Source organism: Numenius arquata, chromosome 21 (genome assembly GCF_964106895.1).
Source record: "Numenius arquata chromosome 21, bNumArq3.hap1.1, whole genome shotgun sequence".
NCBI classification, from domain to species: Eukaryota; Metazoa; Chordata; class Aves; order Charadriiformes; family Scolopacidae; genus Numenius; species Numenius arquata.
The window spans coordinates 3,588,263-3,612,926 of record NC_133596.1 but is presented as its reverse complement, the minus strand read 5'-3'; the positions used below and the strand labels follow the sequence as shown (position 1 = coordinate 3,612,926).

The 24,664-nt window shown below is 50.6% G+C and overlaps 1 protein-coding gene across 1 annotated transcript; it reads right to left on the bottom strand.

Annotated features, from left to right (window-relative positions):
- Nucleotides 1–779: 779 nt before the first annotated feature.
- YTHDF2 (YTH N6-methyladenosine RNA binding protein F2) lies at nucleotides 780–23,514 on the bottom strand. Its single transcript, XM_074161880.1, has 5 exons — nucleotides 23,488–23,514; nucleotides 23,206–23,230; nucleotides 22,711–22,790; nucleotides 16,836–18,419; nucleotides 780–1,933 (listed from the first exon to the last, which is right to left on the bottom strand). The coding sequence occupies exons 1-5, from the start codon at nucleotides 23,512–23,514 to the stop codon at nucleotides 1,910–1,912; spliced, it is 1,740 nt and encodes a 579-aa protein (XP_074017981.1). The 3' UTR covers nucleotides 780–1,909.
- Nucleotides 23,515–24,664: the final 1,150 nt, after the last annotated feature.

Here is a 24,664-nt window from a genome sequence, read left to right as displayed (position 1 = left end):
GGGGTCCTTTCCCGACACGGAGCGGGCTATCCGGAGCTGGGTTTTGCCTGTTCACTTTTCAGAAGGAAGAATGTTGTGAAAAAATAAACCAAGTGCACTTTGCGGCGAGTTCGTACGGGACGTGAGAGTATTCGCCATCCCACGTGGAACGGGGCGATGGGAAAACGGGGTTCACCGGGCTGATGCTCCCCCCAAGGCGAGGAGAGAGGAGGCGGCTGGTTCCAAGTGTTTTCCAACTGGGATTTAGTAACAGATATTTCCAACGTTTTCCTTGATAACCCATTAAGCACCGAAAATTAAACACTGTTACTGGCTCAGATTTGTTTGTGGCTCTTATTCCCTCCAAACCGCCGAAACAAGAAAAACCTGGAGTTTTGATTTCTTGACCCGGAGCAGTTTTCCCAGGGGAGACGATATGGGATGCAAGCGGGTGTCTGCGTTCTGGAAGGAGCCGGATAATCCCCAATCTACCCAGGAAAGGGGAGCAAATCCTGAAGAACGAGCCCCGGGGAGGGCTGGCCGGGGCCAACCAACACCACCAACACCTTCCCACGGAGAGGAACGAAACCAATCCCAAGGCAGTGGGAACAAACCCCGATCCTACACCAGGATGAAGGGAGACGGGTCCCACCACCCCGCTCCAAAGCCCAGGGGGGAAAACACTTTCCATCATTATTTTAAGGTCTTAATAAAGCAGGGAACCCCCAAATTGCCACACAAAAGGAGGTGCGTGTCCTCACCAGGGCAGGGAAAAGGGAGGGGCAGACAACAGTGATGCTCAACAGGATCTCACGTTTATTATTGAGAAGTGATTAATGGTGAAAAGAAAGGCAACGCCCATTCCTCATCGGCTTAACAAGAAACTGAAGAAACAGATTCACTACACATTTTACAATATTTCTTTTTTTTTTTTCCTTTTTTGTTTCTTTTTTTTTTGTCCAAAATTCATTTTCCTGTAAACAAAACGCGTTTTTACCACTGTTCTCAGCTTCCAAAAAAAAATATAAAATAATAATCAAATTAATCCAGACTTAATCTGTAAATCCGTATAACGCACAAGAACAGAACATTCCTTAGGACTCCTAGTACTTGACTTTTTGAGTAACAAAAGGGTCAGAGAAAAAAAAAAAAAAAAAAAAAGAAATGAACCACCTTTTAAGACACAACCTCGTGGACAATTTCTGGTCAATTCTTCTTAGGCCAAAACCCCAACTTCCTCGTAGAAATTCCTCCTCTTCCAGGCCGGGGCGGGGGGGGGGGGGGGGGAGGAAATGGGTTGGAGAAGGGGGAAAAAAAAAAAAACAAAAACCCAAACCAGTTACTCCACTTTCCGTGGTGGATGTTACAACTCGGTGTTCCAAGTGCAAATGTCAAAACCAGGGGAAGGAGGCGCGAGGGGGGGGTGGGGTGGAAGGAAGGGAAGCGGCGGGGTTTAAAAATTAAGAAAGAAAGAAAAAAAACAAACAAACAAAAAAAACAAAACCCACAAAAAAAGGCAGGCATATGCCACTTACGGATTTGAAAATCCAACAAAAACATAGTAAAAAGACAAAAAAACCCAAAGCGTATGCTCTGAAATCACAACCAAAGCCAAAAGAAAGGGGACAGTTTTTATCTATACTCTACCTAGAAGGGAAATTTTTTTTGTTGTTTTTGTATTTTTTTTTTTGTTTTAAGTCCTATGTCTTGTGAAATTCCAATACTTTGTTTTTTTTTTAAACTGCAAGTTTGTCAGAGTCTTTTTGAAGTCAATGAAATTAAGAAAAAAAAAAAAAAAAAAAAACAAAAAACCAAAACCCAAAAGTCCTAATTTTTTCACCGGGATATTTTTTTCTTTTTACTCTTCCTTTTTCTCTCTGAAAAGCTGGGATGCAATCTCTGCTGCAGTCTCTGAGGGAGGAATAGCCTTTTACTTGACGCGGCCTTGGCGTTCCTGCGGAAGGAAGAAAGGACACGTTAGCGGAGAGTTTATTCAGCGCTTTCACGCGTGGGCATTTCGGCGCGTGGATCTGCCAGGGAGGCTTGTCCCAGGTGAAAAAAAAAGAGTGAGGAAGAGGATTTGTGTCTCCAGAGAAGGCAGCGCAGCTGCGTACGGGTAACGTGCCGATGGACTGCACTGCTCGGGTCGACCAGGTCATCGCATTTCCCCTTTTCAAGGACTGTTGATACCTCAGCTCGGCTCCTTCCCCTCTGTACAGGATTTATTCTCTTCAGCTGCACTTCATAGAATGGTTTGGGTTGGAAGGGACCTTAAAGATCATCCAGTGCCACCCCCTGCCCTGGGCAGGGACACCTCCCACCACACCAGGTTGCTCCAAGCCCCCTCCAACCTGGCCTTGAACCCCTCCAGGGATGGGGCAGCCACAGCTTCTCTGGGCAACCTGGGCCAGGCTCTCACCACCCTCACAGCAAACAATTTCTTCCCCACATCTCATCTCCATTTCCCCTCTTTCAGTGTCAAACCCTTCCCCCTTGTCCTACAGCTCCCCTCCCTGATCCAGAGTCCCTCCCCATCTCTCCTGGAGCCCCTTTAGGGACTGGAAGGGGCTCTAAGGTCTCCCCGGAGCCTTCTCTTCTCCAGGCTGAACCCCCCCAACTCTCTCAGCCTGTCCTCACAGCAGAGGGGCTCCAGCCCTAGGAGCATCTCCGTGGCCTCCTCTGGACCCGCTCCAACAGGTCCATGTCCTTCCCGTGCTGAGGGCTTCATCCCCATCTCTCCTCCAGCACTGAAGGAGCACACTGTCCAGACAAACACTTGCACCAGCCTGAACAGGCAGCACAGCACCAAAACCACCCAGGCACCGAGGGCTACCAAACCCTCTCTTGAGCCAAACACCACGTGCCACAGTCTCTTCTCTGTTAAACCCCAAGAAAACCCAGCAGCTTTGCAGAGAAGTGGGTCCAGACTCTCCCAAAGGGTTAAGAGTTGCTGCCCAGCTCGCGTCCAAAGTGCCATTTCCAGATCATACGACACCACCTCAAAAAATAAAACCTGTCAACAACCCAAGGGCTCTTGGTCCGTGCTCCTCCCCGTCTCTTAACTGCATCTTCACCGAGCACGGGCAGGTCCCCGCAGTCTCGTGTGTGAAGGGCACCGTGACGTTTTGGCTCTGGCTCCCACACGAGAGAGTTAATCACCACCGAAGCCAGGCCTGAGAGATGCCAAGTCCATCCCACCTCCACAGCACACCATACCTGCAGGAGGTGCCCTCTGGCAGAGCCAGACAGCGTGGGTTCTGCCTCGCGTTATCTCGTCTCACTCAAGAAAGGACACTTAAGGCTCTGATGAACTGAAATCTGGTTGTTTTGGCTCAGGATGTGTCCCTGCGAGGCTGCTGCTCTGCCTCTGTGTCCCTCGAGAGCAGGGCAGTGGAAGAGCCGCCCCACGTTAACCTGGTCATCAGAGGCACCTTCCCTTCCATCTCAGCAGCTGGCCGATTCCTCGAAGAAACAACATCCTCTACCACCACTGCTAAATCCAGGGAGAACTCGTCTGAGAAAGCTTCAATCCCGGACTAACAGCATGTATAGCCTAATCTATTCTTAGAAACCTTCCCAAAAAGGGCCTTGCATCCAGCTCCGAAGAATGTCCAGGCTTCGGCAGCCCCTCAGCCCCACGCAGACGGTGACCCAGGGATCCTCCAAGCTCCTCTGCCTGAGCTGGATGGCAAGGCAAGCCCCGCCGCGCACAGATTGCCGCCTGGGGAGAGGGATCAGGCGAAGGCACAGGTTCTCTTCAAGAATATTTGCCCCACGTTAAGTCGATTTAATTCTCCTCTTCTCCGGTCAGTCTGGCCAGATCTGTCACAGGAGCTACTCGTTGCTAAAAACCACCATTGCACGACAGCAAAAAAAAAAAACACCTACCGCGGTGGGAAACGAAGTCCTGAACGTGAAATAAAACAAGCGCTGCAGGGAAAGCCACAAATCCAAAGGAAGGTGCCAACTCCTGTTCCTTCTCTGCTGCCTGGCTCGGCAGGATACAAGGACAGATAGCAACGCGACGCATTCCTTCGGGAAGGAGCCGCAACTGCCGGAGCTAATGCCTCTGTCTTCCCCAACGCAGACGTGGGATAAGGCGGCTGCCAGGTTCAATCGCCGCCCCCCCCCCCCCCCCCCCCCCCCCCGGCCATCAGTAGCCGGGGCCGGTGTCCTGGGCCGGCTACAGACGGTGGCTGGGGGTCCCGCTGAGCGCATCGCCCCGTTAGCTGAGCAGATGGCCCCCCGATTAGTCACTTCTCCTCCCCGCTGTGAAGGTGAAGCTGCTCCCGAGGCCAGTGTACTGCTGACACAGGGAGCAGGAAACAGGACCCAACCTCGGATTTTAAGGGGGGTGTGTGTGTGTGTGTGTGTGTGTGTGTGTGTGTGTCACTTTTGCACCCAGTGTGCCAGAACAGAAGGCATCACCTTCAAAAGAGAGACCAGAGCAGATGTCCCCAAGCTAGAGGGGGGGTCCAGAGACATGCCCGAAGTGAACATCTTAATTTCAGGGTGGGTAATAGCCCTGTTTTTCTCAACCCAGTCTTCTGTTTAAAACCTCCTGCTATTCAATGCCGAAATACCGGTGCAGAACTACCCGTTCCCCCCCCATCGGCGCTGCAAACAGTATCCTAAGGAGCTCCCCCCAGAGAAACGCAGAGTGATGTCTATCCACCCCTGCTGTGGGCTCTCGAGGGGTTGACTTTGACACTAACCTCAGGCTGTCCTGTCCTCTGTGAAGAGCAGGGCTTCAGGCACAGCCAAACCTTCCCCCCCGAGATGTCAGCTCGGCGCTGCTGAGGACACCGCTGTCAGGGCTCGATAGCAGGGAAGGAACAGCTCTCTGCTCACTTCAAAATCCCTTTTTCTTGCTCTTCTCTGGGATATTCACAGCCGCTCTCTTCCATCTCCTCCTGGGGAAGTGGGGGGAGCCAGGGCCTGAAGGATTTTTACACCATCTAATCCGTCAGCCCAACTGCAGCACGTCCCATGAACACATCTCGGTCCCTGGGGTGTCGGGGAGTTACAAGCGAGCACCCAAATCATAGCAAAGCAGCAAACAGATCCACCAGGACACGCAGCAAAGGTCAGTGGTGTTGCAAACGTTCATCCTTCCTAGATCATCCTCCTCTGAAATCACGGGCTGTGGGACGGTGTAACCCCCACCCAGCTACAGGACAGCCCAGAAGGGAGAGCGGCATCTGCACAGACATGGGAACACACAGTCCCTGGAGGGCACAGAGATTCCATCAGAAAGTGCTTTATTCTCTTCGGCGGCTGCACTTCAAAAAATGGTTTGGGTTGGAAGGGACCTTAAAGATCATCTCATTCCACCCCCTGCCCTGGGCAGGGACACCTCCCACCACACCAGGTTGCTCCAAGCCCCCTCCAACCTGGCCTTGAACCCCTCCAGGGATGGGGCAGCCACAGCTTCTCTGGGCAACCTGGGCCAGGCTCTCACCACCCTCACAGCAAACAATCTTCCTAATGTCTCATCTCAATCTCCCTTCTTTCAGTGTCAAACCCTTCCCCCTCCTCCTATGGCTCCCCTCCCTGATCCAGAGTCCCTCCCCAGCTTTCCTGGAGCCCCTTGAGGGACTGGAAGGGGCTCTAAGGTCTCCCCGGAGCCTTCTCTTCTCCAGGCTGAACCCCCCCAACTCTCTCAGCCTGTCCTCACAGCAGAGGGGCTCCAGCCCTCCCAACATCTCCGTGGCCTCCTCTGGCCTCGCTCCAACAGGTCTGTGTCCTTCTAACTTTTGTCAGACCTGGGCCGTGTCTCATTGATCCACGTGGGAGGAGCAAGAAAAGGACACCAGCTCAGACTCTCCTCTTCATCTATCAACCCCCTCGGCAACCGGAGGGGCAGGAGCACGGCAGCACCGAAATGGCTTTAGTGCAAAGCGCTATCGATATGCCGGTGACTAGAAAGCCAGATGCCACCCCTCAGATCAAGTGTTGGCCCCTCCACATCACTGCGAGCGTGATTCTGGGCTGGTGGTGTTTGGAGGCACCGAGCTCAGACAAGGCGAGCGTGTGTAAGCAGGAACCCTCCGTAAATCATCCCACTGAAGCCACTTCAGTCACGTCACCGCTGTCCCCAGGAGGCTGCAGCAATGTCACAAGCCATGTCCTGATAATAGCAACCTAGGGAGCTGGTGGAGAAGGCTGATGAGAGATTACCTTATCTACTCACCCTGGAGAGCCAACAACAACAAAAGGCTCAAGGGTTTGTAGGAGAAACGATGGCAATAGGTGATAACGTTGCACATTTGTTCAGAGGCTCTTACGCTGATTAACAGCAAATGTTCAACCTGGATCTCCCCCAGCAAGGGTAAGGGTGTTGTTGCCCCACTACACATGGGGCAATAGAAGACTATAGTCAAAGGGAAGGCCTGGAGAAGAACCAAGAGCATGGTCCCAGCTGTGCAGCATAAAACCATGGTTTATTTGGAGCTGTCTGACCTGGAGCACAGCGTAGCAGCCTGGAAACATCACAACCAGTCTCAAACTGAGAAGGTCCTACAAGCAAAAGGCATCACTCTCCCAGTACCTGCCCACTAAGGAACAGCAGGAGATCACTTCATTAGAGTACGGTCTGCGCTAACTATCATTCCCCGAAGGGTTGAGACACCCAGCAATGAAACACTGGCCTTAAGACACGCACACGCAACTCTCACTCATGGGACACCTTGCTCAACAGCCCGGCTCATCCCACCACGCCTGCTGCAACCACACAACGTTCTGCTCTTTGAATCCTCCTCCCAGCACCGCTGCTGTTGGGCGGTGGATGCGATCCTGGCAAAGAGCGCAGCAGGATTTCCACACGCCCCTGTCTACGAGGCAAACGCCTGACTTGCCTTAGAAATCAGGAGTTACGGCAACCCGTTGCCTCCAACATGCCCAGTAGGACCAGCTCAAGGCACGGTCCGTCAACACAAGTGACATGACGATGGACATTTTCTTGTTATGCTCGTCTGCTCCACAAACAGCCTCGAGTCCCAACTGCTTTACAAACCAAACATGAGGTTTTCCTGTTGTCAGCGTTAAAAAGCCACCAGAGTTACAGAGAAAAGCTACATCCTACTCTGTCTCACCTGGAAAGGGGATAACAATCAGATAGTGACGTGGTTATAATCAGATGTCTTCATCCTCCCTCCCATTCACGTCACAGAGCTCACCACCAAGAAGGAAGACAGGAGATACGCAAATAAAAGTGACTCTTGGTCGGAGCAGGAAAGACTTTTTCTTTTACAGATCAAAATCTAACAGAGCAACCCCAAATAACCACACAACCCCAAAGGGGCAAACCCGCATCACTGAAAAGGCACGAGCCAAGCAGGGACCCAACTGTGCCTGGTCAGTCCCTGCAATTCAGACTTTGTCCCCAAAAACGCAGCAGCAGAGTGTCCCCCCCTGCCACCGCACCGAGCGGTTGTGGGCAGATAGTTGGGAAGTTCTGGTTTCTTCCAGTCACCTCAGCATTTAGTCAGAAGGACCTGAAGCGATGGAGAACGAATAAAAACCAGCAAGATGCAATTCTTCTAGTTACAGCTGTAACCCAGCACATGCCTTAACATCAGGGAACACAAACACCACTGTGGCCGCACACGAGATATTGAATTTCCACGTCAGAGCAACTATCCGGGGTAAAAAGGATGCAAAAAGAGTGCCAGGATTTCCCCCTGCAATGGGTTTTACACACCCAAAGGTGGTCCCAGCTCTCAGACACCAGCAGGGCCACCACCGTGCCCTGGAATCTTTCAAGGCATCTTTAAAACCGATGCAACCAAATGCAAAGGATGAACCTCTTCTTGCTTAAACACCACATTTGATTGCGTGACTAAAGCAACTCAATTCCCATAAACATTTATAATTACCCTCCTGTAGAGAGCCTTGTCCCACAGGGCAAAACTCATGCAGGAAACAAGAGTGGTGTAGAAACTAAGAACGTACATGAATATTTAGTGCAAAGAGGAACACAGGACTCCCAGTGGCATTCCATGCGACTGGGCTCCCAGCAGGGACTGGAACTGGACTTGCTGTCTTTGGAGCACAAGCAAAATAACATAGATTCATAGATTCATAGATTGGTCCAGGCCGGAAGGGACCTCCAAAGGTCATCTAGTCCGACCTCCCCGCAGTCAGCAGGGACACCCCCAACTAGACCAGGTTGGGACAGCACAAGTTCTTTCAAGCCACAGAATCACAGAATGATATGGGGTTGGAAGGGACCTCTGGAGATCATCTAGTCCAACCCTTTACCAGAGCAGGGTCACCCAGAGCAGGTTGCACAGAAACGTCTCCAGGCGGGTTTTGAATGTCTCCAGAGAAGAAGACTCCACACCTTCTCTGGGCAGCCTGTTCCAGGGCTCTGCCACCCTCACAGGAAAGACATTCCTCCTCATGTTTAGATAGAACTTCCTGTGTTCACATTTGGGCCCGTTCCCTCTTGTCCTGTCGCTGGGCACCACTGAGAAAAGACTGGCCCCATCCTCCTGACACCCACCCTTTAAGTATTTATAGGCGTTGATCAGATCCCCCCTCAGTCTTCTCTTCTCCAGACTAAAAAGACCCAAGTCCCTCAGCCTTTCCTCATCAGAGAGATGTTCTAGGTCCCTCAGCATCTTTGTAGCCCTCTGCTGTACACTCTCCAGCAGTTCCCTGTCCTTCTTGAACTGGGGAGCCCAGAACTGGTCGCAGTGCTCCAGATGTGGCCTCACCAGTGCAGAGCAGAGGGGGAGGATGACCTCCCTCCACCTGCTGGCCAGGCTCTTCTTGACGCACCCCAGGATGCCATTGGCCTTCTTGGCCACAAGGGCAGATTGCTGGCTCATGGGCATCCTGTTTGGAGCCTTAGTCATGGGGATGGAAAATAAAGTCCTCCTTGTCTTACAGCAGGGAGCCTTTATTCTTCCCCGTCACTACAAGGGATGAAAAAAGTTTGCCACATTTCTTTTTGCAGTTCGCCAACACTTCCCATTTGGGCAGCTCGATTTGGGCACCACAGAGCAGGACGCTCAGCTCTGACCTGTCCTTCCACACCGACATCCTCACAAAGCAGGGAAGAAAGTCAGTAGCATGGATGGAAGTAATGGGAATAACGTGAAAGTCTAAGCAAACAGCACTGGAATTGCTGACAGCACTTACCAGGAGCTCGCTCCGAGCATCATACCAGAGTTCTGACCAACACCAGCTCCAGTAAGGTGTTTGTTTATTATTATTTTTTTAAACATATTTTTTTTTTTCCCTCTGTAACACCACGCACGTGTAATGCCAAGGACTGAATGATCTCGTGCGGAGAAAACCCATGGAGCTTCACCGGAATTTGTAGTGCCACGTATTCATAAAAGATGTAGAAAGAGGAGTGAATAATAAAGCGATGAAGTTTATGGATGATAGGAAGCTCTTCAGGGTAATAAAAACAGCAGCCGACTGCGAAGAAATAGAAGACTTGGGGAGAAAAAAAAAGCAGCTGAACATTGCAGTGAATTTGGTCCGCCTGGTTTAGATAAATGATGCATGTGGGGGAAAAAAAGAATAATAAAAAAACCCATCATTCTCCTAACTCCAAGAGGATGGGCTCCAAACTGACCAACTGGAAAGAGGAGCTCAGGGTTATGATCTACAACTCCAGGAAAACGCCTACCATCAAGAAAAGTAAACAAAATTCAGAAGAAAACACATGACACTGCCTTTCTACAAACCCAAGTGGTACCTCTATGCCAAGCTCTGCTCCTCTCCATCTCTACTGGGACGCAGAAGAACTGGAGAAGGGTCAGAGGAGGGATGAGGAAAGGACAGAAGGTTTTCCATCTGCAGGGCCACTGTGCTTCCAGCCTGGAAGAGGCGACTCTAAAAGCAGAGCGGGCACAGAAAGGATGTTGAAATCAACTGCTCACCTCCTCTTCCAGCACAAAATCAGGGAGCAGCACATGAGCCAACCAAAAGGACGTGTTTCTTTACACAACACATAATTAAGCTGCCTCGGGCTCCTGAGGATGCTCAAGAAAAGCATCAAAATCTTGGACAAGAGGAGAAATCATGAGCTATTAAAGAGCCATCCTCTGGGACAAAGAAATTCTCGAGCCACAAACTGTTGAAGGCAAGGAAAACCTTCAGAGATGGATAAATACGTGCTTGTACTGTCCTTACAGGAGTTTGGCTCTTGACCACGTTATCGTTAGCTGCACACGGAGGTTCGTACTTGGAAAAAGAGCAAGGATGCTCGAGCAACGTCTGCCTTCGTGCCCAGCAGACCCGGAGAACTCGCAGCCACGAGGGATGTGACATTACACTACACAGACCTGAGGGCTGACCCACTGCAGTTGTTCTTGCGTTCGAGGCTAAAATACTACCTCCATCCCAAATCAGGCACAAGAAATACTTCGTGCTACAAGAAAAAAAAAAAACAAAACAAAAAAAAGCCCCCAGCACAATATTCTGTGTTATGAAAGGACAAGAGGAGATCTATTTGCCTACTTCTGTCAACCATGAAGAGCTGAATTCACGAGCTCAAGTAAAAGAGCCAACAGTCCCCGTGGCCATTTGCGTGTAACCCTCGTTTTATCGCCACTTGAAAGGGAACACAAAGCAGTATTCACCGGAACACAGTTTTCTATTTTAACTTTTTTTTTTTTTTTTTTTTTTAATTTTTTCTCCTTTAAATGTATGAAGATCATAGCACTCGAATCAGCTGAACCCCCAAATCAGGCTGATTTGTAACAGCCAAAAAAAGGCTGAGGATCAGGACTTGTTAAAAGTTTGCCGATGACGACGGGGGAGTCTCTGAGGTCATTTGACAGGAGATGGCACCACGTTACAAAGGAGAGAGCAGAGCCTTCCCCGCACACACGGATACACCCAGGGAAGGAAACTAAAATAGCCTGATTTCTTCCCCCCCCGGATTAGAAACAAAAGCACAGAGTTTTAGGTAGATTTTATCTACATCTTCTAAACTGGTATTACATGACAAGAAAGCCCTGCAGTTAACCACAAAAAAAAAGTAAAAAAAAAGTTCAGCATTGTCCTTTTAATAATAATAAAAAAAAAAAGAAGTTGTAATGCTATGGAACCAGAAATGTAGTCTGCGTTTCCAACTTCTTGCTGAAGAACAGCTTACAAAATCCAAACGCTTTATCATTAACTGCCGAAACGCACTATTACACGACTTCGACACAATTAAAAAAGCCTCACACTGGGCAGCCAGTCACTGGAAGGAGTTACAATCCACTCTCTATTCCCGTCACCAGCTCGGATAATGAAAATCCTTGTTAACGGAGCCTTTCCCCGGGTAAGGTCGCCGCGGTAAAAGCAGGGTGGCACTGTTGTAGCTGGCAGGGCTCCAGCGTTCTGCATCACTAAGGAACTGGTTTATTAACTCACAAGCCGTAAGACGGTACAATTACCACCAGGTACAAAACAAGAACATCCAGGAAAACGAGAGGGCTCTGCTAATTGCGGCGAAAACGATCGCACAGTCCAGAACAAAAAGCTTCCTTAATAAACACCTGTCACGTAACACTTTGCAGGAGACAGAAAGGAAGAAAATGACTTCTTTCGGGCAAAAAAAGCTGTTGCAGAATTATATTTTCATTAAGAAGCAGCGAGGAACATTGTGCATGAAGTTGTTTACGTTCTACACAAAGCTCAAGTATCAATGTACAGGTTTTTTTTGGATCTTAATCAGCTTTCAGCAACGTCTTGTGACCCACTGCACTCCTGCCCCGGGCAGAAAATCCAGGGAACCGGGCAGGATTGTGCCCAGGTCCTTTCACTGAACAAAACACCCGGCAGATACTCATCTTCCGAGGAAGACTACTTCTTCTGGAGAAGCAGCTGCGAAGGAAATAACCCGAAACCCAACGCCTGTGTCGGTAGCTGTTAACCTCAGGATCAGTAAGTTATCTAGAACACTTGAAAATAAAAAGAAGCCACCCCCGATGACATCTTACGCATTCCCACCCCTCCAGGCTGTTTCTAGGGAATCGGCCAGGCACACATGCCCAATTTCAATTCAATCACAGGAGGAGGAACACTTTTTTTTCTTTTAAGACATTCATTTGAAGTCATTAGTATGCTCATAACGAAGGCAATTAACATATTTATAAGAACAATCAGGTTCAGCCTATTCTGACTCTAACCACCCACCTGAGGAGAAGGAAACCTGGATGGGAGGGGGTAAGAAGCTTTGCTCCCACCAAGTGAGCTGGGAAGGACTTCATAATAAACTCCCCCCACTCAAGGCCATACCCGAGAGGTGCAGAACCTTTATTATTTTCTAATATTAACATAATATATTAAAATATTATTATAAAGACTGGTAACAAGATATTAACAGTGAGGGCTATGAGGCAAGTGCAACAGGCTCACGCTTCCACCGCTCAAATTCCACTTTATTTGCAGTGAAACGGCTCCCAGTTGCTCCCATTTTATGGATGAGGAGACAAATTCCCCTGTTTTAACAGCAGAAAACACGGATTACGGCACCAGCCTGACCTAAGCCTTCCCCCTCCGCTTTTCTCCTGCCTTTAAACAACGCCAGAACACAACCAAAATACCTGAGAATGCTGTTAAGGGCTTTGTAGTGCTGGCTTTAAACTACCATAAGCACAAAGTGCTCCTTAATTCAAAGGGCCAGCACCAAACGACTAGAAAAAGCAGTATGGTTTCCGTTTTCTCTATTACTGCGCAAACGTACGAGCACAGAAATGGATGTACAGGATTTAAGAGGCCTGGAAATAAATTGGGAAAAAACCTTGTGAGTTGCCAAACAGCGGAGGGTATTGGCAGCAAGGAAATTCCATCCTGGTGCATCAATCAATTCACTTCACTGTAGCCAGGATTTAGTGCAGAAAAAGCAAGTAGCCTTCGGGATCACGGGATGGAAGGAACTGTGCGAGTGCGAGCAGCGTTCCCTCGCTGTCCTGGGAAATGGGTGGCTTTCCCTGGAGATGCAATATCCAGGAACCGAATCTTGTAGTTGGAAACGCTGCCCTGTAGGATACGGCGAAGCCAAAGCAAATGCAGCACTAGCCAGGACCACTGTAACTGGGGATAAACGGGGGATAAAACTGCCCACCCTATAGGAAACACGCTCTCTCCTCCCCACCGAGATTACAATTTAGGAAGGAAAAAAAAAAAAAAAGCATTGCAAAATACATCAGAAAGTTTTCCTTTTTTACAGCCACCGTGAAACAGTCTGCCAGGCTCAAACAAGAGACTCATCTAACACCACTTAGTTTTTCCTTAAATCATATCTTCTAAGAGGGGCAGTGACATTTGCCACTATTAATACTCCTTTAACCAGCAGATGGTGTCAGCTGAGACACAAAGCAGCCCATTTCCGGAAATAATAGCCCCAATCTGGCAAATCCCACCTATCTGTTTCCAGGCTAGTACACCTCAGCATGAAAAAAAACCCACAAAAAACCCACCCCATCCTGCACAGCTCATCCTGACTCAACACCCACCAAAGTCCCACCACAAAGTGTCTCTTATTAACTGTAAACCTGGCAACTGAGCATTCTGGCCCTGGAAGGGAGAAGACGGGGCTGGTTTTCATAAGATATCCTTCCCAAAATCCCTGGGACCTGGAAGTAGCCAAGAACCCCAATCCCAGGCAAGGCAATGGGAGAAGGAACCAAAATAAACCTCCCTTAGAGCTGACACTGGTTACTTTTCCAGAAAACCTGGAAACCTTTCTGCTTTTCCAGAAAACCACGGCTTTTTCCTGTTAACCTTTCACATGCCAAGCAGATCACTCGGATCTTTGCACTGAGGTCACTGCAACATTCCTAGAAGTAGGAGTGTATCACTATGGGGTAGGGATTTTTGGTGGCGGTGGTGGGTCCTTACAGGGAAGAAGTTGGTGACACGCTCTACCACAAAAAGCAGCTGTTACGGGTTCCAAGAAGTCCTAAACTGCTGCAGGTAGGGCTGCACTGGGAGTTAGCTTCATTTTGGGTCAGGAAAACATCCAAACCTTTTAAAAAAAGATGGAGCAAAGCAAGACGCTCGAAGGAAATAGAGATGGGTGCAGGTGACAGAAAAGGACAAGCAAGAGCATGATTTCAGTGTTTTCAACGCCGAACCATTCCAAGAGGAACAGCATGAACACAAAGCAAAGCAGTTCTCCTATCATTTCTGCGAACTATTTTAGGGAATTCTGAAGAAGTGACTCGAACAGCAAGAAACAGAAAAGAATATTCAAGAGTTCCCAGACTTTCACAAGAGCTGGTCCATCTGCTCGGGTACCAAGCAGGAATCGAACTGCGAATCTGCGAATCAGACAAAGGTTTAGGCAAGTTGAAGCCAAGTGCAACAATTACAGCTTTCCAGAAGTTCAAAACGAGCCAAACCTTGAGATGTTTAAGCTTCAAGGAACAGGAATGCAGAACATTAACATATCGCCGCCATCCAAAGACTGGTGGCAGAGACAAAGAGCTGGGAGCAATGGGATTTCCCCGACACAAAAGCAGCTTGACAGACCGCAGGCAGGGAGCTGCGCCACCGGCTGCTGCCAGAGCAGCTTTTTAACTTTCCAGGGCCTCAACTCTGGTTTCTGATTTATTTATTTTTTCCCCCCCAGGTGATTACCTGAGATGCTTCGAGGCATGGCTCGAACCAGGGTAACCATCAGCATTCACTCCAGGAAGAAAAAACCCAACCTTCCTTGAGCAAAAAAACCCGACTGCTTCTCAATGAAACCATGAAAGAGCAGTCAGAGAAAACCTCAACCATCTTTCCAGGCTGCGTCAGCGAGCAGTCGAGGAGGCCAAAGTGTTGCTGAAAGAAAGACCAAGTCACTTCCTCCGTGCCGGATGTCGCAGGGCAGGGGCCCTGAGCACGCCACAAAGAGTGAGTCAATGGTAAAAAGCAAACCCCAACTCTGTATCTCCAAGGCTCCCTTCCTTTGCCTCTCAACTCCAGGGACGTATGACTAAGTTCCCTTTCAAAGAATCAATGTTTTCCTAACGGAGCACTTCTGCCACCGGGGTGTCACGCTGAATCAGCTCCAACATCATCTCGACGGGAGGCGCGGGCGCTCCGAACACCCGGCAGGTCCCCTTCCTGCTCCCGACACTCCCACGCCAGCACCTCGCAAAGAAATGGCAGAAATTTCTTTGCAAAAGGGGAGGAGCCTTCAAAAGGCAAGGGGAAAGACGAGGGAAGATGGATTACAGTTTTAAGAAAATTGCAAAGCCACGTTTTTAATACCGATTTTCAGATATTACGAACAACTCGCGCACACAGCAGCGGAGACCATCAGTCTGTCCGCTTTTCCCTCAGCCTTCCTCACTCCCTCGCTCTTCCTCCCTGCTTACGTTTCGCCAGTATTAACTCTTCTGGTCCATCGCACTCTCCGGCAACATCTCCCCCTCTCCCTGCGTTCTCCCACCGTGCCAAGGGCTGCTCCTCGCACACCGCAACCCCCCCCTAAAGTCACACCTGGAGGATACGAGAAATCCCACTTCCCAAGACGTCCCGCACAGACTAGACTTCCAACTGCATTCAAAACCTCAATTAATAAAGAGAAATCACCGCTTCGGTACAGGCTGGACGCCAAACGGAACAGTTTTAGGATGTGAAGTCAAGTGAAATATTCAGCTTCTCACAAAAACGGAGTTGACACCTCCACACCTTGCAATATATTCCTCCCTTACAGATTTTTCTTCCAGCGCTGTCAGTGCCAGGGTATCAGCTGCAAAACGTGTCCACCTTTGCGTACGGGTGATGCTATTTATACAGACAATGCACCAAGTAAAATATAGTTTTAAAAAAAAAATAATAAAATTTAAAAGCTGCATTCACTGTCACGGTGAACAGTTGCAGCTCCTGATTCAGTTCTTCAACCGTTGGGTGGAAAAATTCCCCATCGCCAAAACTAAAGAGATGACCAGAAAACTTGGCAAACTACCGGAAAGCTGTGCTAATGTTAATTTGTAATCAGTGTTTTGATTAAAGACAAGCCAGACCCCTGTTGCGGGGAAGGTCGGCCACAGGTGACTTCAACACAGCTCTACCCAAGTAAGGTACAAGGCCCACCGGTCACTGAGTTCTGGGCAGGATTTTCAATTAGCGACCTTCCCGTTAACGAGTCGATGATGACAGCAGGCTCTGAGCGTGGCTCACGTGCCAGGCTGGCGGGCAGTGCCCACGCAGGCGACAGCCCACCGGCTTCAGACACAGCCCAGCTCGCTGCCAAGGGGAACAGAACGACCCGCTCCGCGTCCACCGGAGAGAGGGAGAGAGAGAGGACAAGCAGTCACGGACTGAAATTGCAGCGGGGGAGATTGAGGTTGGGCATTAGACAAAGCCTTCTAACAGGAAGGATAATTAAGCGTAGGAATAGATTGCCTGGGGAGGGACAGGAACTGCCGTTCCTGAAGGTTTTACAAGCGGTGGGAAACATCTGTCACGCTGACCCCTCTTTGGGCAGGGGGTGGATTAAGCGGCCCCTTCAAAGACCCGGTTGTTTTCTAACAACTCCCCAAACCCCCCACCGATCTCTCCCTACTTTAAACTGTCCCGACCCACGAGCTGACAATAGCAAGGAAATAAAATTGTGTGTAGAATCCAGCGCTGGGGAAAGGCTGAGATTTAGAGCAACCAACGGCAGGCAGGGGCTGGGCAAACCTCCTCCCGCTGCCCTGCCGGGTGCTGGCACCCATTCCCACCCCAAACAGGGGCTGCCGTTTGGGCGGCGGGTTCCACACGCGAGCAAAAGGCAGACTGACGCCCACCAAGCTTGCTCACAAGGCCCTTGCCCTTCAGGCCTTGGATTTACTCCAACGCAAGGCGGCCCTCCTCCACCTCCTGCCCCACAGGACTGCGCCGAGACAGACGAAACGAGTTACCTTTTTAACATTTTCCTCCTCCTCTTGGCGTTTCTCATAGTGTGAGAAGTCATCAAAGATGGAGGTGGTGTGCTTGTAGGTGGCAATGATTTTCAACACCTGCTTAGCCTTTTCCAGAGGCACCTCCTGAGTGTCCCTGGAGTTGGTCACTGGTTTATTCTCGTTGTTCTCTAGGCGGATGTGCCGCAGCTGGCTGTTGGGAACGTCCTTCACAAAAATCCACCTGACATCAAAACGTCCCTTCCACTTGTCCTGGGACCACACACCCGCACACGTGTTATAGTCCACAGCAGATTTCATTTCTGCTACTCCGCAGAAGTGACCGCTACCGTTGACACTGAACAGTAAGTAAACGGGGCCCTTCCCGTTCATGGAGCGATAGGCGGCATCCAGTCTCTTGTTGCCGTGCTCTGTACTGCACCAGATGTTATATTTAATGGAACGGTGGATATCGTCCTCAGAGTAACTCTTAATGATGAAAACCCGGCCGTGTTTTGGGTTCCAATCAAAATCCTTAGGGTTGTAGTTGTTGATGGATCTCAACTTCTCCAAGACCGGGTGGGGCTCCGAAGGAGCAGAACCAGAACTGGCCTGAGACTGTCCCACTCCGTTACCGTCCACTCCGTTTTGACCGAAGCCGTTGCCTCGATTACGAGGGGCGACCCAGCGGGTGGGCTGAGCCGCCTGCTGCGGCACGGGCAGCTGGGCCGGCGGCGGCGGCGGCAGCGGCTGGGGCTGTTGCCCGCTTGAAGCCTGTGCCACCGGTGGGCTGTTGTTGATCTGCTGCCCCACGGGCTGGGGGGACACCTGGGCCGGCTGCTGACCACCGATATTCTGAACTAAGGCCTGCGACGGGGCTTTCGCCACCGGCCCTTTGTTATCCCAAGTTCCGATATCCATGTTGTGTTTTATCGGAGGCGGCGGAAGACTTGATCCTGCGATGCCATTCTTGGTCTTCAGCTTGGGCTGCTGCTTGGCCGGTTTGCTCGCGATGTCAGCCCAGGAGGTTGGCTTTGGAGGAGCGATAGTAGCCGGGGGCAAACTGTTAGATGCCACGATGTTACTGGTAATGGATCCGCTACCGACAGCCGAACCAACGACTTTGGGGACGCTGCTTGCAACGTCCGTGCTGCCCAGCTTCAGAGCTGCCATCCCTTGGTCGATGGTGTTCATGCCGGGAGCCTTGTTCAGAGTCTCGTTAGCAAAAGCAGATTGCCCATCAATCATCGCTCCACCCAACGAGCTAGGGGCATAGGCGTAATTGCTACTATAGCCAGAGCTTTGAGTGGATTGTCCCTGAGAACTGTTATTCCCCCAAGCCGAAAAGTCAATCCCACTTGGAAAGAAGTTAAAGCCGTGCTGCCCGAGAAATGGAGTGCTGCCAAGGGCCCCTGGCTGCCCGAACATGGCGTCTGGGAGGAAGTGTGGCTCCCCGTTGCTCAGTTGTCCGTAGGAGGTCAGGTAGGGCATGGGGGGATCACCCCCCGTAGACCAGGCGGCTTCGCCCAAGGAGTAGGAGAATCCAATGGAGGGACTGTAGTAGTTGGGTAAGTAGGAATCGGACATTGCGGTGTATGCATTATTCTGAAAAAAAAAAAAAATCACAAAGAATAAGCACTGAATAGTTAGAAGGAATTGAACGAATTTCAAGGGACCAGGAATAAAAGCCATCTTAGACTTCCCGTGCCCCACCCTTCCCTACCTTAGGGCTGGGCAGATAAACAGGCTCGGCCTTGAACACCTCCTTTGTTAGAAATGCTCTGAAAACTGTTTCATTGCCAGAAAGGTTGAAGACAAAGGCTTAGCGAGCTTCCCATGCTCAGACGGGAGCGCGTTGTGCTCCTGACGCACGGTGTGGGACTGGACACCGGACTGCCCCGAAGCTCCCGTTCAGGCTCTGAAAACAGTATCTCACCCAGCATCCAAGTATTAGCTTCTACTTTTTGTAGCTACTACCCAAGAGGGCTTTTCTTGCCTGGGTAATGCACCTATCTGCCTTTATTTTGCTGTTTGTTTGAGGGAGGGTTTGGGGAAAGGATCCAGAGAGAAGTGGAATAAGGAGGAAAAAGGTCCAGCGGAAGAGCACTGTCAAAAATCACTACCTGCCTTTTGCACAAGTCCCTTCCTTAAACTTATTACCCATAAACCCAGCTTTCATCACTACAATTTAAAGTTTCAGAGCTCAAAACGCTCCAAGAACCCGCAAACGAACAGGGGTTTAAAGCTTCATCCTCAAAAGACAAACTCCTCCAGCGCTGCGGGCACATACTAAAAAATACCTGAAACTGGAGAGTAATCAATAGGGTTTCATTAGGAGCCTTTTATAGCAGGGTGACAGCAGCAGCACAAAAAAAAGCAGGTTTAGGATTCAGAGAGGGGAAAAAAAAGCTGCTCCGTGCCTTGGTCTCCCTTTTAAATTCCAAGTAGCCTTTAGGTTAGGAAAACAAATGCCTAATTTTACAATTAGGGAACTCTCAGACATCACCAAGATTTGCTTACATGAAAAACACCTGTCATTTCACATTCAAAGCAAGGGCCCCTCCGGGGAGCGGTTAAAGCCGCACTAATGGACATTATCATCCAGTAATTGGAACCCGCGCGCAGCCAGCCCCGTGCGATCCCGCCGCTGACATGCCAACCCCATGCAGATGAGATGAAAGTCAGGTTCAGTTCCCGTTTAAAAGCTTGGCTTGCAGCAGGCTCTACTCCATTTTTCTCGTTGAATCATGTTTTCACGTGCCAAGCGCAGCTCCCAAAGGACTTCGTGCCGTAACTGAAATCTATGGAGGCTCTTAAGATGGCTCTGGCACCCTCCAGAAATAGCTGGTTTGCCTCCACCTTCCACTGAGCTAAAGGAAAGCAACAGGTTTGGGGCTAAATGGGTCAGCCCCAACTTTACAAGAATTAATAGGAATCGTTTAACGTAACGTGTTCAGAGACAAGGTTTGTTTTGTTGTATGAAACACTGAAAACCTTTCTGTGGTTCTTCACGGCGTGGATGTGTGAAGACTCCGAGACACTGTCTCCAGCCTTTCTGTTTTCCCAAAGAAGTGGTCACAAAAGCAAATTAAAACCAAAACTAACTCTTATTCAGGGTCCAGTGTGACTAATTGAGGAACTCAGTCCTGCTAAACCCAACCCAATGAACAGCCTTTAGGGTTCAATCTGTCCAAAAGCACAAATACTGACTAATTGGTAAGGCGAATGAAGGAACTTTTTGAGTTTATATTGTTTTGAACCAGCAAAGTCTCTTCAAAAGATAAACCCCTCAATTATAAGAATAGCAATAACCTCTCCGGGAAATTACCTTTAACGGAACACAAACGTGCCGGCCCATTCCTAAAACCTGAGCCCAGCAGGCAGAGGAGCCGTTCCCTCTCCGCAGGCTTCTCCCTCGAAGCACACCACTGGCAGATGAAGATCTGTCCCCTTGTCACCTCAAAATATTCTCTTACATGCCATCATGCATTTAACTTGATGAGATATTTTAACGTAGTCTGTATTAAGCTGCTACCTGTGGAGTATCCACCAGCTACGCTCGGGTAGCAAGGCGGGGGTACTGGAATTAAGCAGCAGCTGAGCATCGCCAGCGCAAAGCAGGTTCCAGCCAGGCTGGCTGCTGCTCAGTACCCAAATATCTGGAGCTATCAAACACACCACCTCGCTCTGCTGCCCTGCACTCGCACAACTGACACAGCTACCGATTAGTATGCAAATAAAACTTCACCGGCTTTTAATTCTCTCCCATGACTAAGACTTTTTGTAGAGTTGTTTCCTCAAATTCACTATTCCTCTTCCCCTCAGACTAGAACCAGGGTTTACGCTCGCTTACTGTCGCCGTTGAGCTGCTGTTTTTTAAACTGTTGAAGAATCGCTGCGTATCTGAGCTTCCCAATACAGGCAGTAAATTAACCGATGAGGCTGACAAGCCAGTAACAGTCGCACCTGAAACACCAGCTCTTGAATGAAGCGCCGTGAAACTTTACAGCTTGGTTGTCTCACGCTTGCAGGGAGAGCTCAAAAAGCAGTTTCAGAAGCCTCTCGCGTTACTCTGAGGCGTTTGATTCATTTTTCAGAGCCCTATCTGTAACTCCCTTCCCCATCTTCACAAAACAGATGCACACCCTGATACCTTTGTATTTTTGAGCCCGGCTGGTTGGCTCAGCAGAACCACGGCCCTTCTTCCAGACCCAACCCCAGGGTTTTGTTTTTTTTTTATTATATCGAGTGGCAAAATACGGTTGAGAGCTGACAAGCAACACAGCACGGTGAGAAAGTGAGATAAAAGTCACCCTAAAGTTACATCCAAAGCTAACATGCCGGTTTTACCTCGCATTTCTAGAGCAACAGCTCTGCTCCCCCTCCCGGGGCGTGCTCCAATCACTTCCCTATTTTTAAAACGTATTTTTTGACCGGCGTTAACACACGCAAAGAGAAACTAAATTCAGAAGTTCTTCATCAAACACGCAAAAGAGGGTAAAATATCATGTTGCTTCTTCTAGCACCATAGTAACCTGCACTCTCTTTAGGAGATTTAAATAAAGCTAAACTCTGCAGGAAATAAGTCCACGTTCAGAAGGAAGCTGGGAATCGGGTGTTAATTTGGGGGATAGAAAAACCCCACCATTAAATGATAGCTCCTAGGAAAGCAGCTTGTTCTATTCAAGACTTGTGAAAGTAATCACCCTCTCACCCTATGCAGGTCAAATTTCGGCTCCTAACTTTTTAGGGAGCTTAATACAGTAAATTATCTCAATGGACAGGGTGAATTCTGAAGATGATGAACAGCTGACAGGAATTGAAAAGAATATTTAGCCCCATATCTTTAGCACAGACTAGGAAAATACTTGTTGAAAATTTAACCGAGACAGAAACCTGTTCTTGCGTTCCAATAAAACATCCATCGCTTATCTGAGAAAAAAATACACTGACTAATAAAGATCATCAAAAAAATACAGAAAAACCAGAACAGCCTATTTTTTTTTTTTTGTAATCACAATTGGAGAGGGAAGAGAAGCCAAGAGAATGAACTAACTGCTCCAGTGCTACTACAGATGTTTATCTAGAACACTTACTTGTAACATCTAATCAGCTGAACTCCATCTGTTATGTGTCACTCTCCTACCACTCATTAAGAAAAACAAACAAAAACCAGTTAACAGTGGAGCTAATCTTAAATAGAAAGTTAAGAGGGGAAAAAGTATCTGGAAGCCCGACTTTCAGGAGCTGATCACAAGCTCTCCAGCTCGACTTCTAACTAAAGCTCTCAAAAAGTCTTAAAAGCCTTTATCACGTGTGTGTTCTGTGGGGGGGGTTTTTCTGGTGGAAAAAAAAAAAAAGAAGAGAGAGAGAAAGCCCCCGTGACACTCATTTTAGTTGGCGGAGAGATGAGAACGTTGATAGTATCCTCCAAAAGCCCTGGGAGCGTAACTGCATCGCGTAAAGCGATTTCACAACGCAACGCGGTGCGTCTCCTCGTGGGGTGTGAAGAGCCAGAAACCAGCAAGGAAACAAGGTCATAACAGTAAAACTGAAAGAGCAGAAATGGTAACTTCAAGGCAGTTACGTTACAAAAAAAAAAAAAAAAAAGAAAAAAAAGGAAAAAAAAAAAGGGGGGGCTGAACACCAACTGTAGGAAGTTCTTACAGCCTCAAAAAGTTGCTAAAACCTTTTTAACTGAACCCACTGCAATGTCAGGGCACTCAGTACTTTCTGACCGGAGAAATGCAGGTATAAAATAGTATATTAAGGTAAGAAAGCTGGCAAGCATCAAAAAAGCAATCAGTGGAGACTGGGGATGCCAAATTCGCTTTCGCTAGTGAGCAGCGGGAAGCCCCCGGGCTCTTCCTGCCCCTCAGCGGGTTCTCTTACTCACCGGCCGGGCCTGGGGACTCAAGTAGGGTTCAAAGTCATCATCGTTTAACCCATCCTTCTGGTGCACAGATCCGTTTTGCACTGGGGAAGAGATTTAGAGCGTTAGAAAGAACCCTGCCGACAAACTCGAACGTCCACCAACTTACAAAGTATTTCAAAGGCAGGCCCTTACGATACAACTGTTGCTCGCTCGCTTGGAATAAGCCACGCTTAACCCGAGGGAGAGCGGAAAGCCGCTTCGCCACCTCACAAACCCTCTTCTCTTAACTGCAAACTGTTTCCCCAGCCCCGGCAGGACTAAAGGCTCCACAGCCCAGGGTTTGTGGGTTTTTTTTTTCCCCTTCCACCCCACCCGGCAGCGTGAGGCCAGGCCCACCCGAGGCCGTGCCGGGCGATCCTCCCCAGCCCTCCCCCGCGGCCACGCTCCCCACAGCCGCCGCTTCCCCGCGGGATCCGCCCCCCCCCCCCCCCCCCCCGCCATCTCCCGGCCCCTCACCTTTGTTGCCTTGGCCCTTGGGTCTCTGGGGAAAGAGAGAGAGCGGGAGAGCGGTCAGTCACGGCGGGGGAAGAGGGAAGCGGGAGGCCCGGGCCCGGCCTCGCCGCAGCACAATGGAGGCGCGGCCCTGAGGAGGGGAAGGCCGCGGCCGCCGCCCGCCCCGCCGCTAGGCCCCGAGCCGCGGCCTCGCCTAGCGGGCCAAGCCCCGGGCGCGGCGGATAGAAGGAGGAAAAGGGGGGGGGAGGAAAGAAGGCCGGGGGCGTTGGCGTCGGGGTCCCCTACCTGCTCCAGGAGGCTGCTGGCCGACATGGCTCCGCGGCGGGGGGCTGCGGGCGGGGCGGGGCGGCGGCGGCGGCTTTGTCCGGGCGCGGCGCGGCGGGGGCCTGGCGGACTCGGGGCGGGCGGGCGGGCGGGCTGGCCGGCGGCGGATGGGGGCGACGCTCTAGCCAACCGCCCCCCCCCCACCCCACCCCCCCCCCTTCTCCTCCTCCTCCTCCTCCTCCTCCTCCTCCTCCTCCCCGACTCGCCTCCTCTCTCTCTTCTTCCGGCCCCGCGTCTATGGCCCCGGCCCGCCGCTGCCTCGCGCCCACACGCGCGCGCGCGCGCTTCACCCGGGCGTCACGCGGCCCCGCGCGCGCGCGCGCACCCCGCTCTCCCAAGCACAATGGCGCGGGAAGGAGGAAAGAGGGGGGGGGGGGGGGAAAGGAGGGAGGCGGGAGGGGGGAGGGAAGGAAAGGAGGGGGAGCGCGGTGCATGCCGGGGCGGAGGAGGACCGACGGGGTTAGCGCCCTCTATCGGCTGGGCGCGGGAGCGCGGGTGGGATGGGGGGAGCGCTCTTAAAGGGCCAGGCGCCCACACTGCCCGGCTGGGGTTTTCCGGGAAAAAAAGGGCAAATCTGAGGCCCAGCTACAGTGAGTATGTGTGTGTCCCCAGCTCTGCAGTGTCGCACCCCGGTATTTTAGGTGTCACAGAATGGTTTGGGTTGGAAGGGACCTTAAAGACCACCCAGTGCCACCCCCTGCCCTGGGCAGGGACACCTCCCACCACACCAGGTTGCTCCAAGCCCCCTCCAACCTGGCCTTGAACCCCTCCAGGGATGGGGCAGCCACAGCTTCTCTGGCAACCTGGGCCAGGCTCTCACCACCCTCACAGCAAAGGATTCCTTCCCCACATCTCATCTCCATCTCCCCTCTTTCAGTGTCAAACCCTTCCCCCTCCTCCTATGGCTCCCCTCCCTGATCCAGAGTCCCCCCCCAACTTTCCTGGTGTCCCCATGCTCAGGGCATGGCCACGGCCCCACACCCCTGGGGCCATGACACCCTCCAGGACCCCCAGGCAAGGGGTGCCCACCCCTGTCCCGGCCAGGAGAGGGTCACAGCTGGGGCAGGGAGAAGGACCTGGTGTGTCCCCCAAAAGACCCCCGTCCCTCCCCAGCCCGGGGGGTGCCTGCGCAGGGGGC

What these genes read in the sequence shown, in the direction of transcription:
- YTHDF2 (XM_074161880.1), bottom strand. Translation starts at nt 23,514, where the DNA reads ATGTCGGCCAGCAGCCTCCTGGAGCAG. An exon ending in CCAGCAGCCTCCTGGAGCAG is followed by an intron (nt 23,231 to 23,487) that starts GTAGGGGACCCC and finishes CTCTTTCCCCAG; the next exon opens with AGACCCAAGGGCCAAGGCAA. An exon ending in CAAGGGCCAAGGCAACAAAG is followed by an intron (nt 22,791 to 23,205) that starts GTGAGGGGCCGG and finishes TCTCTTCCCCAG; the next exon opens with TGCAAAACGGATCTGTGCAC.